Here is a 19,550-nt window from a genome sequence, read left to right as displayed (position 1 = left end):
TTAACTAACGTACACAAAAAAATTTTAGAGTAAAGGAAACTTTCTCCAAACATAATAATTCCAGGAACTAAAATAAAGTTAAATTGGCTTTAGTAAAATAGAGAGTTCACTTTTTTTTTTTTTTTTGAGTGTAGTTTTCTATTGGAACTAACAGACTTTTGTATTCAAAATTCATTCAGTTTGATATTATAATGACATAAAAGGTGTTTTTATACATTTTGTCCATGCGAATTTCTTTCGGAATAAGAATTTTCGCTGCACTGAACAATTTATTCGCTGGCCACACTTATCGGCGGTGTGCTTAAATATTTTATTGTAGCTCCAAAAAGTATGCTACGTGTTTTTTTTTAATGAGTGTGTTACTCAGGGCTGCCAATTTTGCCGATTTATCGGCATTTTGACGATTTTTTACTCAAAAAAATAGCAAATGCCGATTTACCGATTTTTGCCCCAAAAATGACGATATTAGCGATTTATCGGCATTTTGACGATTTTTTACTCAAAAAAAAATAGCAAATGCCGATTTTCCAATTTTTGCCCCAAAAATGACGATATTAGCTCCGTTCAAGAATTTTTACTGAAAAGTTGTCGAAATTGCAAGTTTTTGGTAGATATTATACATTAAAATTTCAGTAAGGTTGGCTAATAATAAGATCAAATTTAGGCAAACTGGGCGATACATATATATATATATATGGGAGTTATATCCAAATCTGAATCTATTTCGATAAAATGTTGCGTACTTAAAAAATTACTTTGTGTTCAATGTGAAAACCATCGCTTAGTAAATAAATGCAGTATGCTCCCATTTGTTGAAATCCGGTGGTATACATATATGTACGGGGGAAATATCTAAATTTGATCCGATTTTTTCTAAATTCAAAGCTGTTCTTCCTTTTGCCCAAAAAACGCTCTGAACTAAATTTCATCAAGTTCGATTAATAATTGCGACCGGAATCTTGCGAACACAAATACATGGACTGACGGATCCAAAGGTCTAGATCGCCTTGGGAGGTTATTGTGAACCGATCGGTATACATATATTTGAAAATCAATATATCTGGTAGGAAAATTTTTTGCAGATCAAAGTTATTAAGGTAATTTAATTAACTTAATTCGTTATAATTTTATTATTGAAATGCCTACACACAAAAAAATTTCACGAAAATTTTTCCACTTAAAATTTTAATTGAGTTTTAAAAAATATTCAATTAAAAATTTAATTGAATCAACAAATTTTTTTAATTGAAACAAAAATCAATCAAAAAAATAATAGTATCAATTAATTTTTTAATTGGATCAATTAACTTTTTAATTGACCTTCAATTAATTTTTTAATTGATACTATCATTTCTGTGATTGAAGACATTTCAATTAAAAATTAATTGGATGAATTTATTTCGTGATTGAATCAGAAAAAAATTTTTTGTGTGTAGTTGTACATGTTCATTTTCTGTTTTCAATGTGAAATAAATATTTTTGTATTGCTTTTCACCAAAAAATATGTTTTATTTTAATATTATTTATATTACCGATTTTTTTGACGATTTTTAAAATGCATGTGCCGATTATGAAGATTTTTTTTTTTGAAAAAAACTGACGATTTTTCTTTTATTTTTTTTTATTGGCAGCCCTGGTGTCACTTTTTATGGCGACTGACACTTTATAGAAATTCTCAACGGTAACACTGGTTGTGCCGTGTTATATCATGATAATAGTGTTCTTGTTAGATAGTGGATAATGAAGTACCGTTATATCGTACAGGAAATAAATAAAATTTGGTAAAATACATAAAACATTGTTCTACGTATGTACACGATGACGAATTGATAAATGGAATGGAAGTTTACGTTATTTATATATACCTTTTAGATCTGTTCTATTATATAAAATCAACCGATAATGCAGTGTAGCTTTTTTGTGACAGTTCAATTCTATTATATGTATAGACAATAATATATAAGTTTAAAATCGTACCCGACGAACTTTCCCTTTGCTCTCACAAGATATAATAGCAATGGTAATGCTTGAGAGCAAAAAACCTTGTTATCGTCCTTTTATAGTACATATAAAATTTCCACATTGCTCGACAATCGTTAATGAAGTTTCTTAATATCTGTTCAATGGCATCTAGCATTTGGTGCAGGCATTCGAGGCCACTACAATCTCAGGCTTTATTCAGGTGCTATGAACACTAATAGTTTTTTTTTTGTCATAGTTTTGTTACTATTTTTTGCTTGTAATAAATTCGCAATAGAAGAATGTGATTCAGTTTGACACTGCGAGTACATTTGAGGACAAACTCATTTTCCTTGCCTACAGGAGCTCGTTTGGCTGTATATTTTGGAGGCATAACAAAAATATCTCTAAGCTATTCGAGCATCTCAGATGTGCCAACATCAATGCCCACACGAGTGAATTGAAAAATCTAGAGCACCCACCGTTGGCATGTTTTAATGAAAGGTATTTTTTCCGCTTCAAGTGTTTGAATAACAATTGACATTTTTACAATTACAAAAAAATAAAAATCAATAAGAAAGAAAACTATAAGTGGAATAAAAAATAAGAAATATAAACTAAGTATTATGTGAGAGAGGGAAACTAAAAAAAAAAAAACTAAATTGAGCCAATTCTTCGCACAAAATATATTTGCACAAAGTTATGAATATTTAATTACCAATTTTGAATTTTGATAGAATTTTAGCCAAAACTTTGCTGCATTTCCAAATGGGTTAATAAAAAAAATTAAGAATTTTTCTTGTGTCAATATAAAATGGGATGAAAAATGGAATATTAATAGGTTCTTTTTGTTTTTGAAATGATGTTAATTGGTTTTGGACATGCTCGTTTTTTTTTTAATATTTTTAATTCAAATAAAACCGGACAATTCATACTAACAAAGTGTAAAAAAAAGAGAAATTATTGCAAGAACAAATGAATCAAGATAGACAATTTCTGAATGGTATTACAAAAATTATCACTAGTCTTGAGATAGTTTAACAAGTTCAAAGAATGTGTAAGGAGAGTATGAGAGACTACAAGAACTCAAAGTAAAGAAAATTCAAAAGTCCATGATTTATAGTAAATCATAATGCAATATTAAAATTACTGATGATTGTATGTATTCTTAGGGCAATAGGAAATAAAACAAAAAAAATTCATAGCATTCATTTTTATTACATCCTGTAATAAATTTTCCTTATACTGCTAGAGAAATATCTAAAAGAAATTTCGAATTTTGTTAGGACATTTTTATTATTCGTGTGTCATTTGCTTTTTTGGTTGATTTTAAGCTGCTGGTGCTAAAGAAATGACCTAAAATGGTTGCCAAAATTTCTTTTTGTGATAACGTGGATGGAAATATGTATGTTTTCGTTGTATGTCGTCCATTGCTTTTGGGACATTACAAACAAAAAAAAAACTAAACGGAAACAACCAAAAATAACTTACGAACTAAGTATGAAAGTTACCCAAATAAAAGAATAAAAAACAACTACTAAAGGTGTACGGAACTACAGTATACTTAAGATCTACAGGGTAATTTGAGCGGTGTGATAAGTACTTTCAAAACTAAAAATTAACTTTTGATTTAAATTTATTTATATGCTATTTATATATTATTTCGTCAAACAATTAAAAATTCACGTTTATTTAAAATTTAGTTTTATTTAAAATTGGAAAAAAAATATTCTCTTTGAAATTTACCAGAAAAAAATTGTTATATTTGGTTGAAAAAAAGAGCTGTTGGCAATACTAACAAACACATCGTTGCCAACTAGCAGAAATATGCTGCATTAGTGATTGATCCTTATTAGGGTTGCCATTTTGGTCTGATAGGACCAAAATTGGTCCAAAAAAAATATTAATTTTTAAATTTGGTACAATCAATAGTCGTACCAAATGGAATTTTGTTGATTTTGGTCAATTTTCGTCAAATCGGTAAATTAAACAAATCTATAGAAATAAAATTTTGAAAAAAGTTTTTTATAGAAATAAAATTTTCTATAGAAATAAAAACTTGCCAAAATTACAGAAAGAAAATTTTAAAAAATATTTCTATAGATACAAACTTATGCAAAAATTTTGAAAATTTTTGTAATTTTTCTATAGAAATAAAATTGACAAATTTTTCTATAGAAATAAAATTTTGACAAATTTTTCTATAGGAATAAAATTTTGACAAATTTTTCTATAGAAATAAAATTTTGACAAAATTTTCTATAGAAGTAAAATTGTGACAAAATTTTCTATAGAAATAAAATTTTGACAAAATTTTTTATAGAAATAAAATTTTGACAAAAGTTTCTATAGAAATAAACTTTTGACAAAATTTTATATAGAAATAAAATTTTGACAAAAATTTCGATAGAAATAAAATTTTGACAAAAATTTCTATAGAAAGAAAATTTTGGCAAAATTTTCTCTAGAAATAAAATTTTGTCAAAATTTTATTTTTATATAAATTTTTGTCAAAATTTTATTTCTATAGAAAATTTTGTCAAAAATTTATTTCTATAGAAATTTTTGTCTAAATTTTATTTCTATATAAAATTTTGTCAAAATTTTATTTCTATATAAATTTTGTCAAAATTTTATTTCTATAGAAAATTTTGTCAAAATTTTACTTCTATAGAAAATTGTGAAATAAAATTTTGAAAAAATTTTCTATAGAAATAAAATTTTGACAAAAATTTATACAGAAATAAAATTTTGACAAAAATTTATACAGAAATAAAATTTTGACAAAACTTTATATAGAAATAAAATTTTGACAAAATTTTATATAGAAATAAAATTTAGACAAAAATTTCTATAGAAATAAAATTTTGACAAAAATTTATACAGAAATAAAATTTTGACAAAAATATATATAAAAATAAAATTTTGACAAAATTTTCTATAGAAATAAAATTTTGACAAAATTTTCTATAGAAATAAATTTTTGATAAAATTTTCTATAGAAATAAAATTTTGACAAAATTTTCTATAGAAGTAAAATTTTGACAAAATTTTCTATAGATATAAAATTTTGACAAAATTTTCTATAGAAATAAATTTTTGACAAATTTTGCTATAGAAATAAAATTTTGACAAAATATTTTATAGAAATAAAATTTTGACAAAATTTTCTATAGAAATAAAATTTTGACAAAATTTTCTATAGAAATAAAATTTTGACAAAATTTTCTATAGAAATAAAATTTTGACAAAATTTTCTATAGAAGTAAAATTTTGACAAAATTTTCTATAGAAATAAAATTTTCACAAAAATTTCTACAGAAATAAAATTTTGACAAAATTTTCTATAGAAATATATTTTTGATAAAATTTTCTATAGAAATAAAATTTTGACAAAATTTTCTATAGAAATAAAATTTTCTATAGAAATAAATTTTTGATACAATTTTCTATAGAAATAAATTTTTGATACAATTTTCTATAGAAATAAAATTTTGACAAAATTTTCTATAGAAATAAAATTTTGACAAAATTTTATTTTTGCTGTATGAATGAAAAAAAATGTAGGTTAATAACCGTCGATCAATCACAAAATAAATAAATATTCTTCCAAGAAAAATTTATTAGAAACAGTTTTTTTGTTTTCACTTGTTTAAGGAAATTTCATTGCTTGAAGGACAAAATTGGACGATTGTTTGGTAATATGTACAATTTTTAATAAATTCTGAACTAGTGAATCTTTAGGCTTCATGTTGTAAAGTTTTTTTCTCTTTTTTATGTTGTACATTATAACTAAGAAATAATAATTTCCATGAACTAAAATGAAGTTAAATCGGCCTGGAATGCTCAGGAGACTTTACTTTTCCAGTGTATTATTTGTGGACACATCATTTCGATGCCAAATATTGTACATTCAGCCAGACAAAAAGAGCCAATTAAAAAAAATTAGGAAAGATTTTAAATCAAAATATCTAATCCCGATTTCACGATCGAATTTTTCTACAATAAATATATCCTATTACCACACCGCTTTCTAACATTCACTAAAAAAGGTCGAGTCAAAATAAAACAAAAGTAAAAAATACAAAAGGAAAGGAAATAACCAAACTGGATTTGTAATTAGGAATTTTGGACTAATTTCGTTTGGGAGAGAGAGAGACTTCTTTTCAAACCGCAAAATAAATACATTTTAATTTTGCATTTTCAAATCAGATATTGTGAGCCAAAGTTTATTTTATTGAAAAAAAATAAATAAATAAAATCATGCAAAAAATGACTTGCATCAAGCCACGAAAAATAGAAACACGAATAGAAATGTTTCAAACTAAAACTACTATTAAAATGGTCAACTTTGTTTTAAAATAAACAGAATACTATATAAGAAAAAATAGTATTATATAATTCTAAAGCTTAAATATAGATATGGTACAGAATGAAAAAAAATAGGGAAAAAGTTTCAATCTTTTTTACTTCATATCAGTATCTAATAATATTTTGAAAAAGCTTAGAAATAGAAACAAATAATAGTTTTATTGTTTCAAAGTAAAAAGATTTTTAAAATATAGCTAAATTATAATAAAATAAGTTTTTGTTGTTGTTTATAATAACAAAAAGCCTAAAACTTGATTATGAAAGCCAAATAGTAATCGATTATTGCTTGTAATTTTTTAATTAATTATATACTCATATTATGTATATATCGATTTTACCTAAAATATCAATTGTATTAATCAATTATTTTTAGAATAACAATAGATCTTTTTTTGTTCAACATAGAGCCAAGGAGAGACAGACAAAGAACAATAGGGTGGATTGGGAGATAATGAATTAGTTCTTATATAAATACCTGTTTGACAGCATTTGAAGCAGCTTCTCTTGTTGTGAATGTTACAAATGCATAGCCACGATTTGTACCAGTCATGGGATCCATCATTAATCGTAGATCCCAGATATTACCACAATTTTCGAACAGAGGTATAAGTTCATCTTCAAACATATCTTTTGGTATTTTCCCACAAAATACCTCGCAGCCATTGCCCGGTACTGGGCCATCCCAATTCGGTGGTGGTCCACCATATTTGCGTTGGCCTAAAAAAATATAAGGAAATATTAGTTGTAATAAAAAAAATAAATTAAAGAGTTTGGATCAATCCAAAAGTATATTGTCCATATTCATAATAATTTACGGACAATTTATCTAAGGAACAATATGGGGGTATATATTTAAATTGCTGGCCCAAAAAACTTCAATGGATTAAAAAATGTTCATATCGGGCTTCAAAACGGTGGTGTACGACGGTTCTATCGACATGCAAACCAACATTTCAGTAAAGTTGTCTACGTATCCGGTTTGAATTTGAAAATTCCGTGAGGCATTGTTATCGATTGTTTACATTTTACTCCCATAAGAAATACATGGCAAAATTGTATTGTTTGCATGCAAGAGGAATTTTTGTGAGAGCCTTCAAGGCGCATACATTTGTAAGTATCTTCAAAACATCAATGCATCGGTATTCTATGGAGACCAGCTGATCAGTGGATATCCCAATGATAATAATGTTTTGTAAAAAATGATCTGATAATATTTTTTTCCTCTAGCGGCAGCGACGGAGCGAATACAAATTGTAAATTGTTCCATTCACTTATAAACTTACCCGTGGTAACATCTAAAGTATAACCGGTACGTTCTAAAATTTTTTTGATTTTCTCCTCATCTGGTCCTTTAACTTGCACTGTGGTGGCTGGTGTTGGTACACCCTGTTGACTTGCTCGACTTTTTTGTCGATAGGTTTTCATAACCCCGCATAAGTAGGCAGATTTATTCGATACATGTTCCAAATTTGATTCGAGGAACTGACTTAATACATTCAAGGCACCATCAACCGGAAACTCTTTAAGCGCATCCAGTGCGCGTTCATCTAATTCTGCATGGGCGAGTTTACCTGTTTTATATATTTCGTCAAGTTTACCGGCAACCTGTGAAAGAAAATTGAGAAAAAAAAAGAAATGTCAATTAATATAAGTATAAAAAAAAGATTTCGATTTTTATAACTTTATAAACTTGTGCATATGTATCATACACGCAAAGAAAAAAAACGTTTGGAAAACGTGTACCGAAAACGTTTTTCTTTTGTTAGAGTTTTTTGAATTGCTTCGAAAAGTATACACTTTTATCACCAAAAAATTTCATTTGGTACAAAATTTTTATTTTTTCAATAAAAAAAGTTATTTTTGAACCAAAAACACAGTCCATTTCGTTTATCTCAAACACTGTTCTTTTCTGACTTTAGGTCTTTAATAAGACACATTTTAAAGTTCATAGTAAAATTTAATATAGTAGAATGTAATGTTGAACATTTTTTCGGAATCTTTCGACCATCTCTGGAATATATGTAAAAAAAAAAAAACTTTGGTCGAAGCAGGGATCGAACCCACGACCCTTGGCATGCAAATCGGACGTAGCAACCACTGCACCACGGTGCCCAACTAAATGTATTTTTCTGTTAAATAAACTTTGTTTAATCGGCTCGTGGGCGCCGCAAGCTATGCTATATAAATATAACTTATATGGTTAATTGTCTATTGATGACTATAACGGCTACATAGCTCAGTGGATAGTGTGTTGGCTTACAAATTGCATGGTCAGCGGTTCGATTCTCCGTCCAGGCGAAAGGTAAAAAAAATTTAAAATTTATAAAATCGTATAATTTCTTCTACATTGCTTGTATTACAGAAAAAGGGGAAATGCAATTAGCCAGAAAAAAATTTTTTTTGAGTTAGTCTTTATGAAATTGTTATTACATCCTGGAAAAGAATAAACGTTTATCACAAAAAGAATATACTTTTCTTCCAAATACACTTCGTTTCAACGAAAAGCAAATGAGAAATGAACTTTGTTTGTCTAAAATTTCGTTTGGGAGGAAAGAATTATTTTTTTGCGTGTAGGAAAACAATTCAATATATTTTTTATGATTTATTTATAATTTTCTCCTCCTTTTAAGGTCCATATACAACTCGTTGACATGTCATGAGTTATTTATTGTAGGAAAATTTAAATAATTTTTTTTTATCTTACAGATATTTCGCTATCGTGATTATAATGCTTTTAAGAATTACAACAACGACGCTTTATAAGAATTAAACTCTGCTACACTGACATAGCTACTATGAATGCAATTGCTAGATAAAATTCCGGGAGTCATTCTTATCAATTCTTTACATTTTTTGCCCCACAAGAAACACGTATCAAAACTGTCTTACCGACATGTGAATGAAATATGTGCTGGAAGTGCATATTTCTGTGGTCACAACCCTTAACAGCCTAACTCGAGTTAGGACACAATTGAGTTATTAGCACTAAATCTAAATTTATTTGCTCTAAATTTTTCATGTTTGTATCTCTTCTAGGAATCTGCAGCGAAGTTTTCCAAAAAACACCTTTATCCTGATTTTCAGTGAAGATTCAAAAAATATTAAAAAACAGACTTGGGCTGTTGTGGGTTGGACCACATATTTGGGCTTTATATTTGTTTTTCAGTATTTAAACAATCCTGGCAATCATCTATGAACATTTTCGAATGATATATGCAACATAATGGCATTGGAATTTTTTTGTTTGCTTGAACAATAATGTCATTGGATTTTTTTTTTGTTTGTTTGCTTGAACTTACTTTTTTATCTAAGCCATATTCCAACAATTTTGGATAGTCCTGTGTTCGTTCGCCATCACCACGATCTTCTGATTTTTGATTGATATCTTCGACCAGTTCGCCATTGCCTTCCGCCATTTCTATAATTAGAAAGAATAAGAGATTTATTAATAAAGTTTACATCTATATTATAGCTTACAAATAAATGTGCAATACAATTTACATATGGATTTATGTCATCAATGACATATAGTTTAAAACAATTTCACTTTGAGAATTCAAACGAACCTTGTAAAAAAATAAGGTTCATATGTAAGGTATATTGAAATTACATTATATCTTAGTTATATTTCATAACAATAGGCGACGCTCACTACTTAATAGGTTCACTTCCTGACCCCACTTAAACGATATCAGACATTATCAGAAAATTGTAAACTAATATACCTTTACAAGGGCATAAGAACACGTTGAAGAAGTCTAGTAACCCCGATTCTATTTCTAGAGATTTGAAGCAGTTAAAAGTATCGCACCTTAGGTTGCAGCAATAAGAAACGGTATTACCGTCATGCAAACAAATTTTCGATAGAGAAAATACATGTTCGAGATGAATCACTATTTGTACTCTTTGTTACTGATATTCATTTAACCATTTCACAAATTTCATGATTTTCCATACAAACAAATCCTTTTTGTCCGAACCTTTAATTTCTTTATATAAACTCAAATCATTGTGAAATAATTGCAATACACAGCATCGATAAAATAAATGTTGTCTCTTTTAACGAAGTACGCACATACGAGTGCAATGAACTTTCTCAAGAGGGCTGAGAGATGGGTAATTAACAACGTCATTATTATATTATCCACTGCTTACGATATAACATCATCATTATCGTTAAGGTATTTATCGTGTCAATACATCGTGATTATCCCCTAATAAATCTTCGTATACAACAACAACAATAATACCTGCACTTAGAAAACATTCAGTCAACACGATAATATCGCATTCTCTTTAACGAGCATCCCAAGTATATATGTAAAGTGCGTGTATGTAAAGGAGAAGCCATGCATGCTGTACAGAGTTGCCAACACTAAAAGCTTTAACTTAGACAATACATTGTATACAAACTAAGGTAACAATAAACCTTAGGAAATATTTGATAATGTGACAATTTAGCTTGATATGTATACCGAATATAAAATATTAATTTTCCAGATTTTTTTTAATCCACCTTAGCTTAAAGTTTCTATATTTCCCAATATTACTATTTGATAAATGCTAAATAGAACATACACCCCCACCCATACATGGCAACTCTAACATAATAAAATCAAAACATTTTCGTTTATGCTTCTTCTTTGTGTACTACTATTAGCCGGCTGTCATTCAAAGAGCACAAGAGTTCAAACACCTCACAATAGAGAAAGGCATCACACTAGCAGACAGTTAGACTGGCAGCTAGACAAATAAGATAATAGGCCTATAATAATGAAATAGAAACCGGCCAAACACATAGAAACATAACCAAAACAAAACAAAATAAATATTAGAAAAATAGGAAAAAAACATACGATATTACCAAGAACCTTTATGCGTATATGTGTTAGGTAAGCGTTACCGCAAACCACCCGCCGTTGTCAAAAGCTTAATTGTCATGTAGGTATAGACTTTTAGGGAAGTGGGTGCTGTATAATTCAATGTAATTTGCTAATTTTTGTTTTTTATTAAATTAGAGGAATCTGTCTAGCTCAAACATGAGCGTCAAAAGACAATTTAACATTTAAAGAGTAATATCATATATACACTTTTTCTGACTCTAACTACTCCGTAACGCTGAAATTTGACGTAAAAAGGTTTTGTTCTGAAATTCGCTGAAGTTCACTAACGTGAACATTATCGCTAACGTGAACTCTCTTGGTTTTAAGTAGTTCACTTTCAGAGAATGAAGCCGCCGAGTCGAGCCACTGATTTTAGCCGCCGCCGACCATTTTTGCCAGTCGCAGCCGCCGCCGAATTAGGGATCTATAAATCGATTATTCGAATTTTGGCATGAAAATCTAAAAAAATTGAAATCGATTATTAACCTAAAAATAATCGCAAAATCGATTTTAGATTTTCATCTCATTTTTAATTTTGACTATCAAAACTCGATTTTAGTGTTTTCTGTTTTCATATTCATTGGTTTCAATTTAATTGAAAAATACCGAGATATTTCTTCATTTTTATTTATAGAATTGGTAATAGACAAATAAGAATAAAAATATTGATTTGATTAAGTTAAATATCAAATTGGTTTAAATGAATCCTTTGTGCTTTCAATTTCCTTGAATTTATTTGGGGAAATAATGATGAATGATTCGTACATGTTAAAAATTGTATACTCTCTCCAACTCGCAAAAACAAAATAGATTTCATAAAATCGAATATTTTGTATAATCATTATTTCTATGAAATTCGATTATGAAAAATCGAATATTCGAATGGTAAAAATAATCGAAAATCGATTTTTGATTAAAAGTCAATAATCGAAAAGTCGAAAAATCGATTATTGGTTTGTACTATAGATCCCTACACCGAATATGTCAACTCATCCCGACTTAAATTTAGCCGCCAATTAATCATATATATTTATAGAAAATTTATTAATAACTGTTGTATTTTTGGCAAAAATTTTGAACCTCCAACCACAATCAATCAGTGTCGAGTTACTATAATAATTTTACAAAAGTTCAGCTCAGAAAATTTGAACAACTAATCTGATTGCCATTCGGGCCATTGATTTTATAATGGATAATTCCCCGTGGCCGAATAGACTAATTTATATCGGCTTAGCCGTCAAGCCCACCGCCGCAGGAGTCAAAAATTTAGTCCCTGCCGCCGCCGACAAAAATGGGTCGGCTTCATTCTCTGTTTACGTTACCGCGAGTGCACTGTACTAAAGTATCTTTAGGGAATTCAACAGGATTGTCATATTGCAATATTTCCCATAGGTGAATAATATTTCCCGTATTAGTTTTAATATCCCCATTACTACTGGTTTAGTTATTAAAGACACTTAGGGAGTTTCTAAAACATAAATGTTTTTTCTCACAATATTCAAAATAAACACTGTGAACGAAATTTCTAGTAGTATAAATTTGGAACAATCATTCTAAGGCTAAATATATCGATATGAATGACACATTTGCAATTGTATATTTAAACATTTTAATATGTATGTTTATAGAGAGTACATACATATGTATATGCAATAATATAAATGTATGTTTATCAGTATCCATTTGGTGAAATTTTCAAACTGATACAAATAATAAAAGAAACTTTTGTGTTTTTGATTTAAATATTTATTGTGTATGTGTCAAATAGTAGAATAAAAAATTCAATATAGTTTAAAATTGACAAATGGTAGCTTTGAAATTTATAGAAAAAAATGACATTATGCACAATGTATGAGGTATTCAATCTATTAAACTTTTGTTTTTAATTTTAAATGACAAATAGTAAGTTTGAAATGTATAGAAAAAAATGACAGTATGCAAAATGTATGAGGTGTTCAATCTATTAAACTTTTGTTTTTAATTTCATGTAGATTTATATGTTTTAATGGATAACTTATTTTATGAGCTTATTATAGCTCATAAATCAGTCGCTAGATGGCACACTACACCTACTGTTTTTCTTTTAGACTCTCACGGCTTGGATAACCGCAAAAAAATTATAGTTATAAGCTCTGTTCAAACAAAACTCTGAGGATTTTTTTTTTTTCATTTTGGTGTCCAAATTCTTTGCGAGATTAGTAATCTGGAGTATTTAAGTTTTGGTATCAATGTACAGCTTAATTTATTTAATAACATTTTTTATTTTTTAATTTTTTCCCCATATATTTTAGAACGAACTTTTGGTTCATTACATTTTAGTACATTTCAAAAGGTTTCAATAAAGAAATATACAAAACATATACATAATTGCACGTAGCTAATTTCATTCGTTATTGTGTATTCCATTTTAAACAGAAAATCCAAATTGTATAAATTTTTTCTAATGAATAATGCATGTGCTTTGTTATATTTCTATTGTGTTATTGTTGTTATTTTTTTTGCAAATTTCTCTTAGAACACTCTCTCTCTATCCCTCTCTCTCTCGTATACAATACGGGAATAACATAAAAAATTTCAATGTCAAACAAATAAAATATATATACACGTATGTATCTCAACATTTTGATATACATAAATATATATATACATTCATATATATGTATATTGAAAAAAAAAACTGATATGGGAAGGGAACAAAGGAATTAATGGAAAAAAATGTTTTTATACATATAACAACAAATTAAACTGTAAAAAAAACAAACTGTTGTATATTGCAAGCAAATAGAAGGAGTACACGGGTTAGGTGCTAAATGCGTTGATAACATGGCATAGAATATTAGCCCTGTACTGGAATGAGTACTTGAGAGATATCAATCTCTTGCTTAGACTGTGTGTCAATTCGTTGGAAAGCTTTTATAAATTTGACGTAAAACGAGGTGAGAATAACAAAATTCTAATAGAAAGGTTGGTAAGGTTTTTGATAGCATAATAAACATATTTGATTTAATTGATAAAATCCATTGTCTCCAATAGAGCTCGACCAATACGGATATTCGGCCAAAGGTGAAGACGAATATATTTTAAATTTATAATAATAGAAGTACCGACAGCTTTATTTTAATATTAATATATTTTATTGTTCATTGCATGACTTTTAGACTTTCAGCATTCAAAAACCGATTTTAAATATAGAATTTTTCTTTATTTTTTGTGTTTTCAAGAAATTGTCCTTAAATTAAGTGAAATATTGATTTTTTAGATTTAAGATAGCTTCTTATAATTTATTTAATTTTTTATTTTTATTTTTGGAATTAAGAAAACATTTTTTACTTTTAAGTATCCGTTATAATTTGTATTTTAAAACTATATATACCGCGAAAAGAGAATGAAAATTTAGTAAATGAGATCTGTTTCCTAATTTTAATTTAAAACGGATTTGTGTCTATTTATCAATAAAAGGATAATGAAAACAAATATTTGTGTTGTTTTTTTGTTTGCATACAATACATACATCGAATATTTGTAATACACTACATTACGCAATATGCTTTGATCTCAAAACCAAAACGTATAGTATAAAATAGAACCACAACAAATTGTTAACAATGAAAATAAATGCAAAAAAATCACTAAATTGTATGAACCATAAACAATAATAACAACATAGCGACAATGACTCGTTGGGGACTCTTTGAGTGACAACATGACTAAGAAATATTCAAAAACAAACATAGAGGTATGTGAAATCATTAACACCAACACCCATAGTTGCATGCATTATCTATCTCTATACAAGAGTCAACGAAGAGTTTCTCTATCACCATGATCTTATTCTCTGTGTCTTTCAATAGAACTCAGAGAACAGTAAAAAAAAGCAAATTTGCAAAAAAAAAAAAATAATAAAACAAATAAAGGGTGATTTGTTAAGAGCTTGATAACTTTTTTTTTAAAAAAAACGCATAAAATTTGCAAAATCTCATCGGTTCTTTATTTGAAACGTTAGATTGGTCCATGACATTTACTTTTTGAAGATAATTTCATTTAAATGTTGACCGCGGCTGCGTCTTAGGTGGTCCATTCGGAAAGTCCAATTTTGGGCAACTTTTTCGAGCATTTCGGCCGGAATAGCCGGAATTCTTCGGAAATGATGTCTTCCAAAGCTGGAATAGTTGCTGGCTTATTTCTGTAGACTTTAGACTTGACGTAGCCCCACAAAAAATAGTCTAAAGGCGTCAAATCGCATGATCTTGGTGGCCAACTTACCGGTCCATTTCTTGAGATGAATTGTTCTCCGAAGTTTTCCCTCAAAATGGCCATAGAATCGCGAGCTGTGTGGCATGTAGCGCCATCTTGTTGAAACCACATGTCAACCAAGTTCAGTTCTTCCATTTTTGGCAACAAAAAGTTTGTTAGCATCGAACGATAGCGATCGCCATTCACCGTAACGTTGCGTCCAACAGCATCTTTGAAAAAATACGGTCCAATGATTCCACCAGCGTACAAACCACACCAAACAGTGCATTTTTTGGGATGCATGGGCAGTTCTTGAACGGCTTCTGGTTGCTCTTCACTCCAAATGCGGCAATTTTGCTTATTTACGTAGCCATTCAACCAGAAATGAGCCTCATCGCTGAACAAAATTTGTCGATAAAAAAGCGGATTTTCTGCCACTGATTTTGGTAATAAAATTCAATGATTTGCAAGCGTTGCTCGTTAATAAGTCTATTCATGATGAAATGTCAAAGCATACTGAGCATCTTTCTCTTTGACACCATGTCTGAAATCCCACGTGATCTGTCAAATACTAATGCATGAAAATCCTAACCTCAAAAGAATCACCCTTTACAATAGCAATGGAAAAAGATAGGTGAACTAATGATCAAACTATTTTTGAATATTCATAAAGTTAAACATTTGTTTGTTGCCACCGAATCTAATAGAAGTAGGAGGTATATGGAGGCATTTGTACTCTGATGAATGATATCGCTGCGCTGCTGCGTGCAAATTAACTCATCTCACCTCACCTAGGTAATGATGATGATGACGATGTTGACAATTCATAATAGTTTTAGTGTTGGCCATGAATTTAATTGTTTGCCCTAAAAATTAGTCCAAATTCATAATTATGTGTTATAGTGACCTATTTTTGTTTTTCATTTTAGTTGTTGTTCTATTTTGCTCTTAGATTTGTTTTTATCAAATATTCTATATATAGTATTATAAAAGCAGCTTGTTTGTTTGCTTTTGCCTTTTTTTATGCAAATTAATTATTTGCTAAATGTCAAATTCATAATAAAGAACAATGTGAATAATTTTAGATTAGCTTTTGTTTGATTTTTAAATATTCAGACAAAATTGATTTTTGTTATAGTGAAACCGAAAATGTCAAAACGTGAACCATGCCACACTTTTTAGGTAATCATCTGTTATTAATTATGTTGTTTTTCGTTTTCTATAAGAATAAAAGATATGTGTTTATAACGGCTGTTTTTTTTTTTTTTTTTATCATAAATAATATATCTAGAGAAATATGTGAGAGAAGTTGTTTTTCTACCACGTTGGTGAAAAAAATGAAAAAAGCTTCCAAAAAGAAGTTCGGATTCCGATCTTAGGATCTGAAAGTAGTGGAAATTTCTCCAATGAATTTTACATTGGGTTGGGGAAGTACTCCGTTTTCGTATCCTTTGTATTGATTTAGAAGTTATTACTTGAAGATCGCTTCAATGAAGAACTTTAAGAAAAACTTAAAAAAAAATTGTTCACCATTTTTATTTTTTCAAACATGATTTGAACCTAGGAATTTTGGAAAATAACAGTTAAAAACGTCAAATCGAATGTTTGTGATGAAACTTCGAAATGTAGCAGTTATGAAAGTGATCGCTAGGGTTGCAATGCTGCATTCTAACGAGTTAATGTTTCCTCCAATCACAATAGTAGATTATTGTGAGTTATGAAGTAATGAAAAGAAGCCAGAAGATAGATAGGGTTGCAATGCTGCATTCTATTTCCTTCAATCACAATAGTAGATTATTGTGAGTTATGAAGTAATGAAAAGAAGCCATATAGTGTAGATAAAGCAAGCAGTTTTACATTATGAATTACGATTAGAAATCAACAATATTAAATAATAAAAAAATAAAATTGTAGAAAATTTGACACTATCGATTTTCAGTAAAAGCAAAATTCTATCCGCCATGTGTTGTGTGTATATCGAGTTCAACATTTGACCCACCATTATCAAAAACTAACTAACGCTTATATTTTTCGTTATAATTTTTGGAGGGTTTTGGCATGTTAGCAAATCCATCACTAATTTGGTATAGAAATCTTTTATTCATTCATTTGAAAACAAATCCATTTAAACATTTAAAACAAACAGATAATACTTGGCATCATATGCTCCTAACGAACATAAAACTCTTCTTGGAAACTAAACAAAAAAATTAAAATCACGAAATAGATATATCTTCATATACTACGTGTTACTGCAATGCTTAATAGGAGAAACATTTGGAACAATATCAACTTTACCAAAATCAAACCATATAGAGCAAACAACAAGAACAACATGGAAGAGGTGAAGTAGAGGTGGAACTCCCATCATGAATTGAAAACCTAATTTATGCATAGTTCCGTTTTAACTATTTGGCTGGATACCAACACGTCCATATAACGCCGGAGCATATAATATTTATGACTACTGCAACATCACAATGGTGTTGGCAAGTACTATGGTGTACCATGGACGAGGACGATGACAACGACAAGACTGGGGTGCACCAAAAGTCTCATGACAATGATAGCCGCAGAACCATTTGGCCTAACCCCATAGAAAAGGGGCCAGATATTATAGCGCCAATAGTGTTTGGTTTGGATAGATGACAATGAATACAACACTAAAGTGTTCGTATGGCCAAATGTTGTTATATTTACAACAATGCATGCCAATAGTAAAATATTTTGCAAACTATCGGACAGACATGCGACAAACATTTATTTAGAGTAGAAAAAAAGAGAAAACAAAAACCAAACAAGAACCGCAATATTACACCAAAATATGCTACGCTACAAATGTTCTCATTTAGTTTTTGTGGTCTTAGACAAAAAAAATGTGTTTGCTTCTGTTTTTGCTAATAATGCCGTGTTTTTATTACATTTGCTGCAGTTATTACTATCTGGAATGGGTTTGTAGTATTCTTCCATTATTCATTCAATTGTAACGTTTTGAATTTAACTATATTGGTTATAATTCACAATAGCATTATTGTGAATTATAAGTAAATATTAATAGTCAAAGATATAATGACTATTTCCGCTATTTGTTAAGCTATTCTTGTAATTTAGTCAACGTAAGACTTTAAGCTTAAATCAGAACAATAATGATTTGCAAGTTATTTAATAAATTAATTAACTAAATTTAATTTAACCAATTAATGGACTAAAATTTAAGTTATTATCCACAACGAATTTCATAGTTTTCTTTAATTCATTTTAGTAATTTGTGTATTGTGAATTGTAGGCACATTTTTATAGCCAAATTAGTGTCTCTTCAATTCACAATAGATTACGGATTATTGTTAATTATATACACAACTGCAGTGATTAGGTACATAGATTTTAGATTACATACAATTTTTGGTAAAATTGGATAATTGCGATAAGGAAAACGAAAGAAAGTAAACGTTCTCTAATTTTCTTCGTATATTCTTAATCTTTTGAATTGTCAAACAGTTTTTCACAGCAATGAACCATCTACGTAATCAAAATTCTATGATTAAATCTAGTTACAGCCCGTGAATTAATCTCTTGTAAATGAGTGCTGCTCCATTTCTATGTATAGCTCAATAATAAGAGACTTCATTTTTGTTATCGAGTCAAAATATACGTTTTTAACTTATTGTTGAAACAATTCACAATAAAAAAACTTGAAATTTGCTATAAGATAACCTCGGCTCTCGAAATCCATGCATATAGCTCCAATAAACTTTTCTTTTGCTATAAAATAATCTCGGCTCTCGAAATCCATGATGAGATGATATTAATAGAACACCCAGTATTGAAAGAAAACATGTCTATTGTCTTTTAAAAAAAGTTTTGCGGAAAACGGAAAGCTATTCTAATAAGACTTTTAACAACGTTTACATGCATATAGCTCCAATAAACTTTTCTCCGTTCTAAGTAACTAGGGGGCATTTCATGTATTGTTTTATTTTACTACTTCTCAAGGATTATTTCCTAGCGTTGCTATTTTCATACACCAAAGAAAACAGTAATCGTATATTGTATTGTAGCACGACTTTGTCTACTTGGTAAATTGGCTAGAAGACAGGAGGAAGC

The 19,550-nt window shown here is 28.8% G+C and overlaps 1 protein-coding gene across 25 annotated transcripts in view; it reads right to left on the bottom strand.

Annotated features, from left to right (window-relative positions):
• Positions 1-19,550, bottom strand: part of Syp (synaptotagmin binding cytoplasmic RNA interacting protein) — a 529,002-nt gene that overhangs the window by 64,663 nt on the left and 444,789 nt on the right. For all 25 annotated transcript variants that reach the window (XM_075292389.1, XM_075292410.1, XM_075292386.1 and 22 more), the window contains 3 exons: positions 9,630-9,748; positions 7,614-7,935; positions 6,806-7,047 (listed from right to left, as the gene is read on the bottom strand). In XM_075292389.1, the coding sequence (XP_075148504.1) occupies positions 6,806-7,047; positions 7,614-7,935; positions 9,630-9,748 (683 nt within the window). The remainder of the gene's footprint in view (positions 1-6,805; positions 7,048-7,613; positions 7,936-9,629; positions 9,749-19,550) is intronic.

The sequence above is a fragment of the Haematobia irritans genome, chromosome 1 (assembly GCF_050003625.1).
Source record: "Haematobia irritans isolate KBUSLIRL chromosome 1, ASM5000362v1, whole genome shotgun sequence".
Taxonomy (NCBI): domain Eukaryota; kingdom Metazoa; phylum Arthropoda; class Insecta; order Diptera; family Muscidae; genus Haematobia; species Haematobia irritans.
The sequence above is the reverse complement of the archived record's forward strand: the minus strand, read 5'-3'. Positions and strand labels throughout refer to the sequence as shown.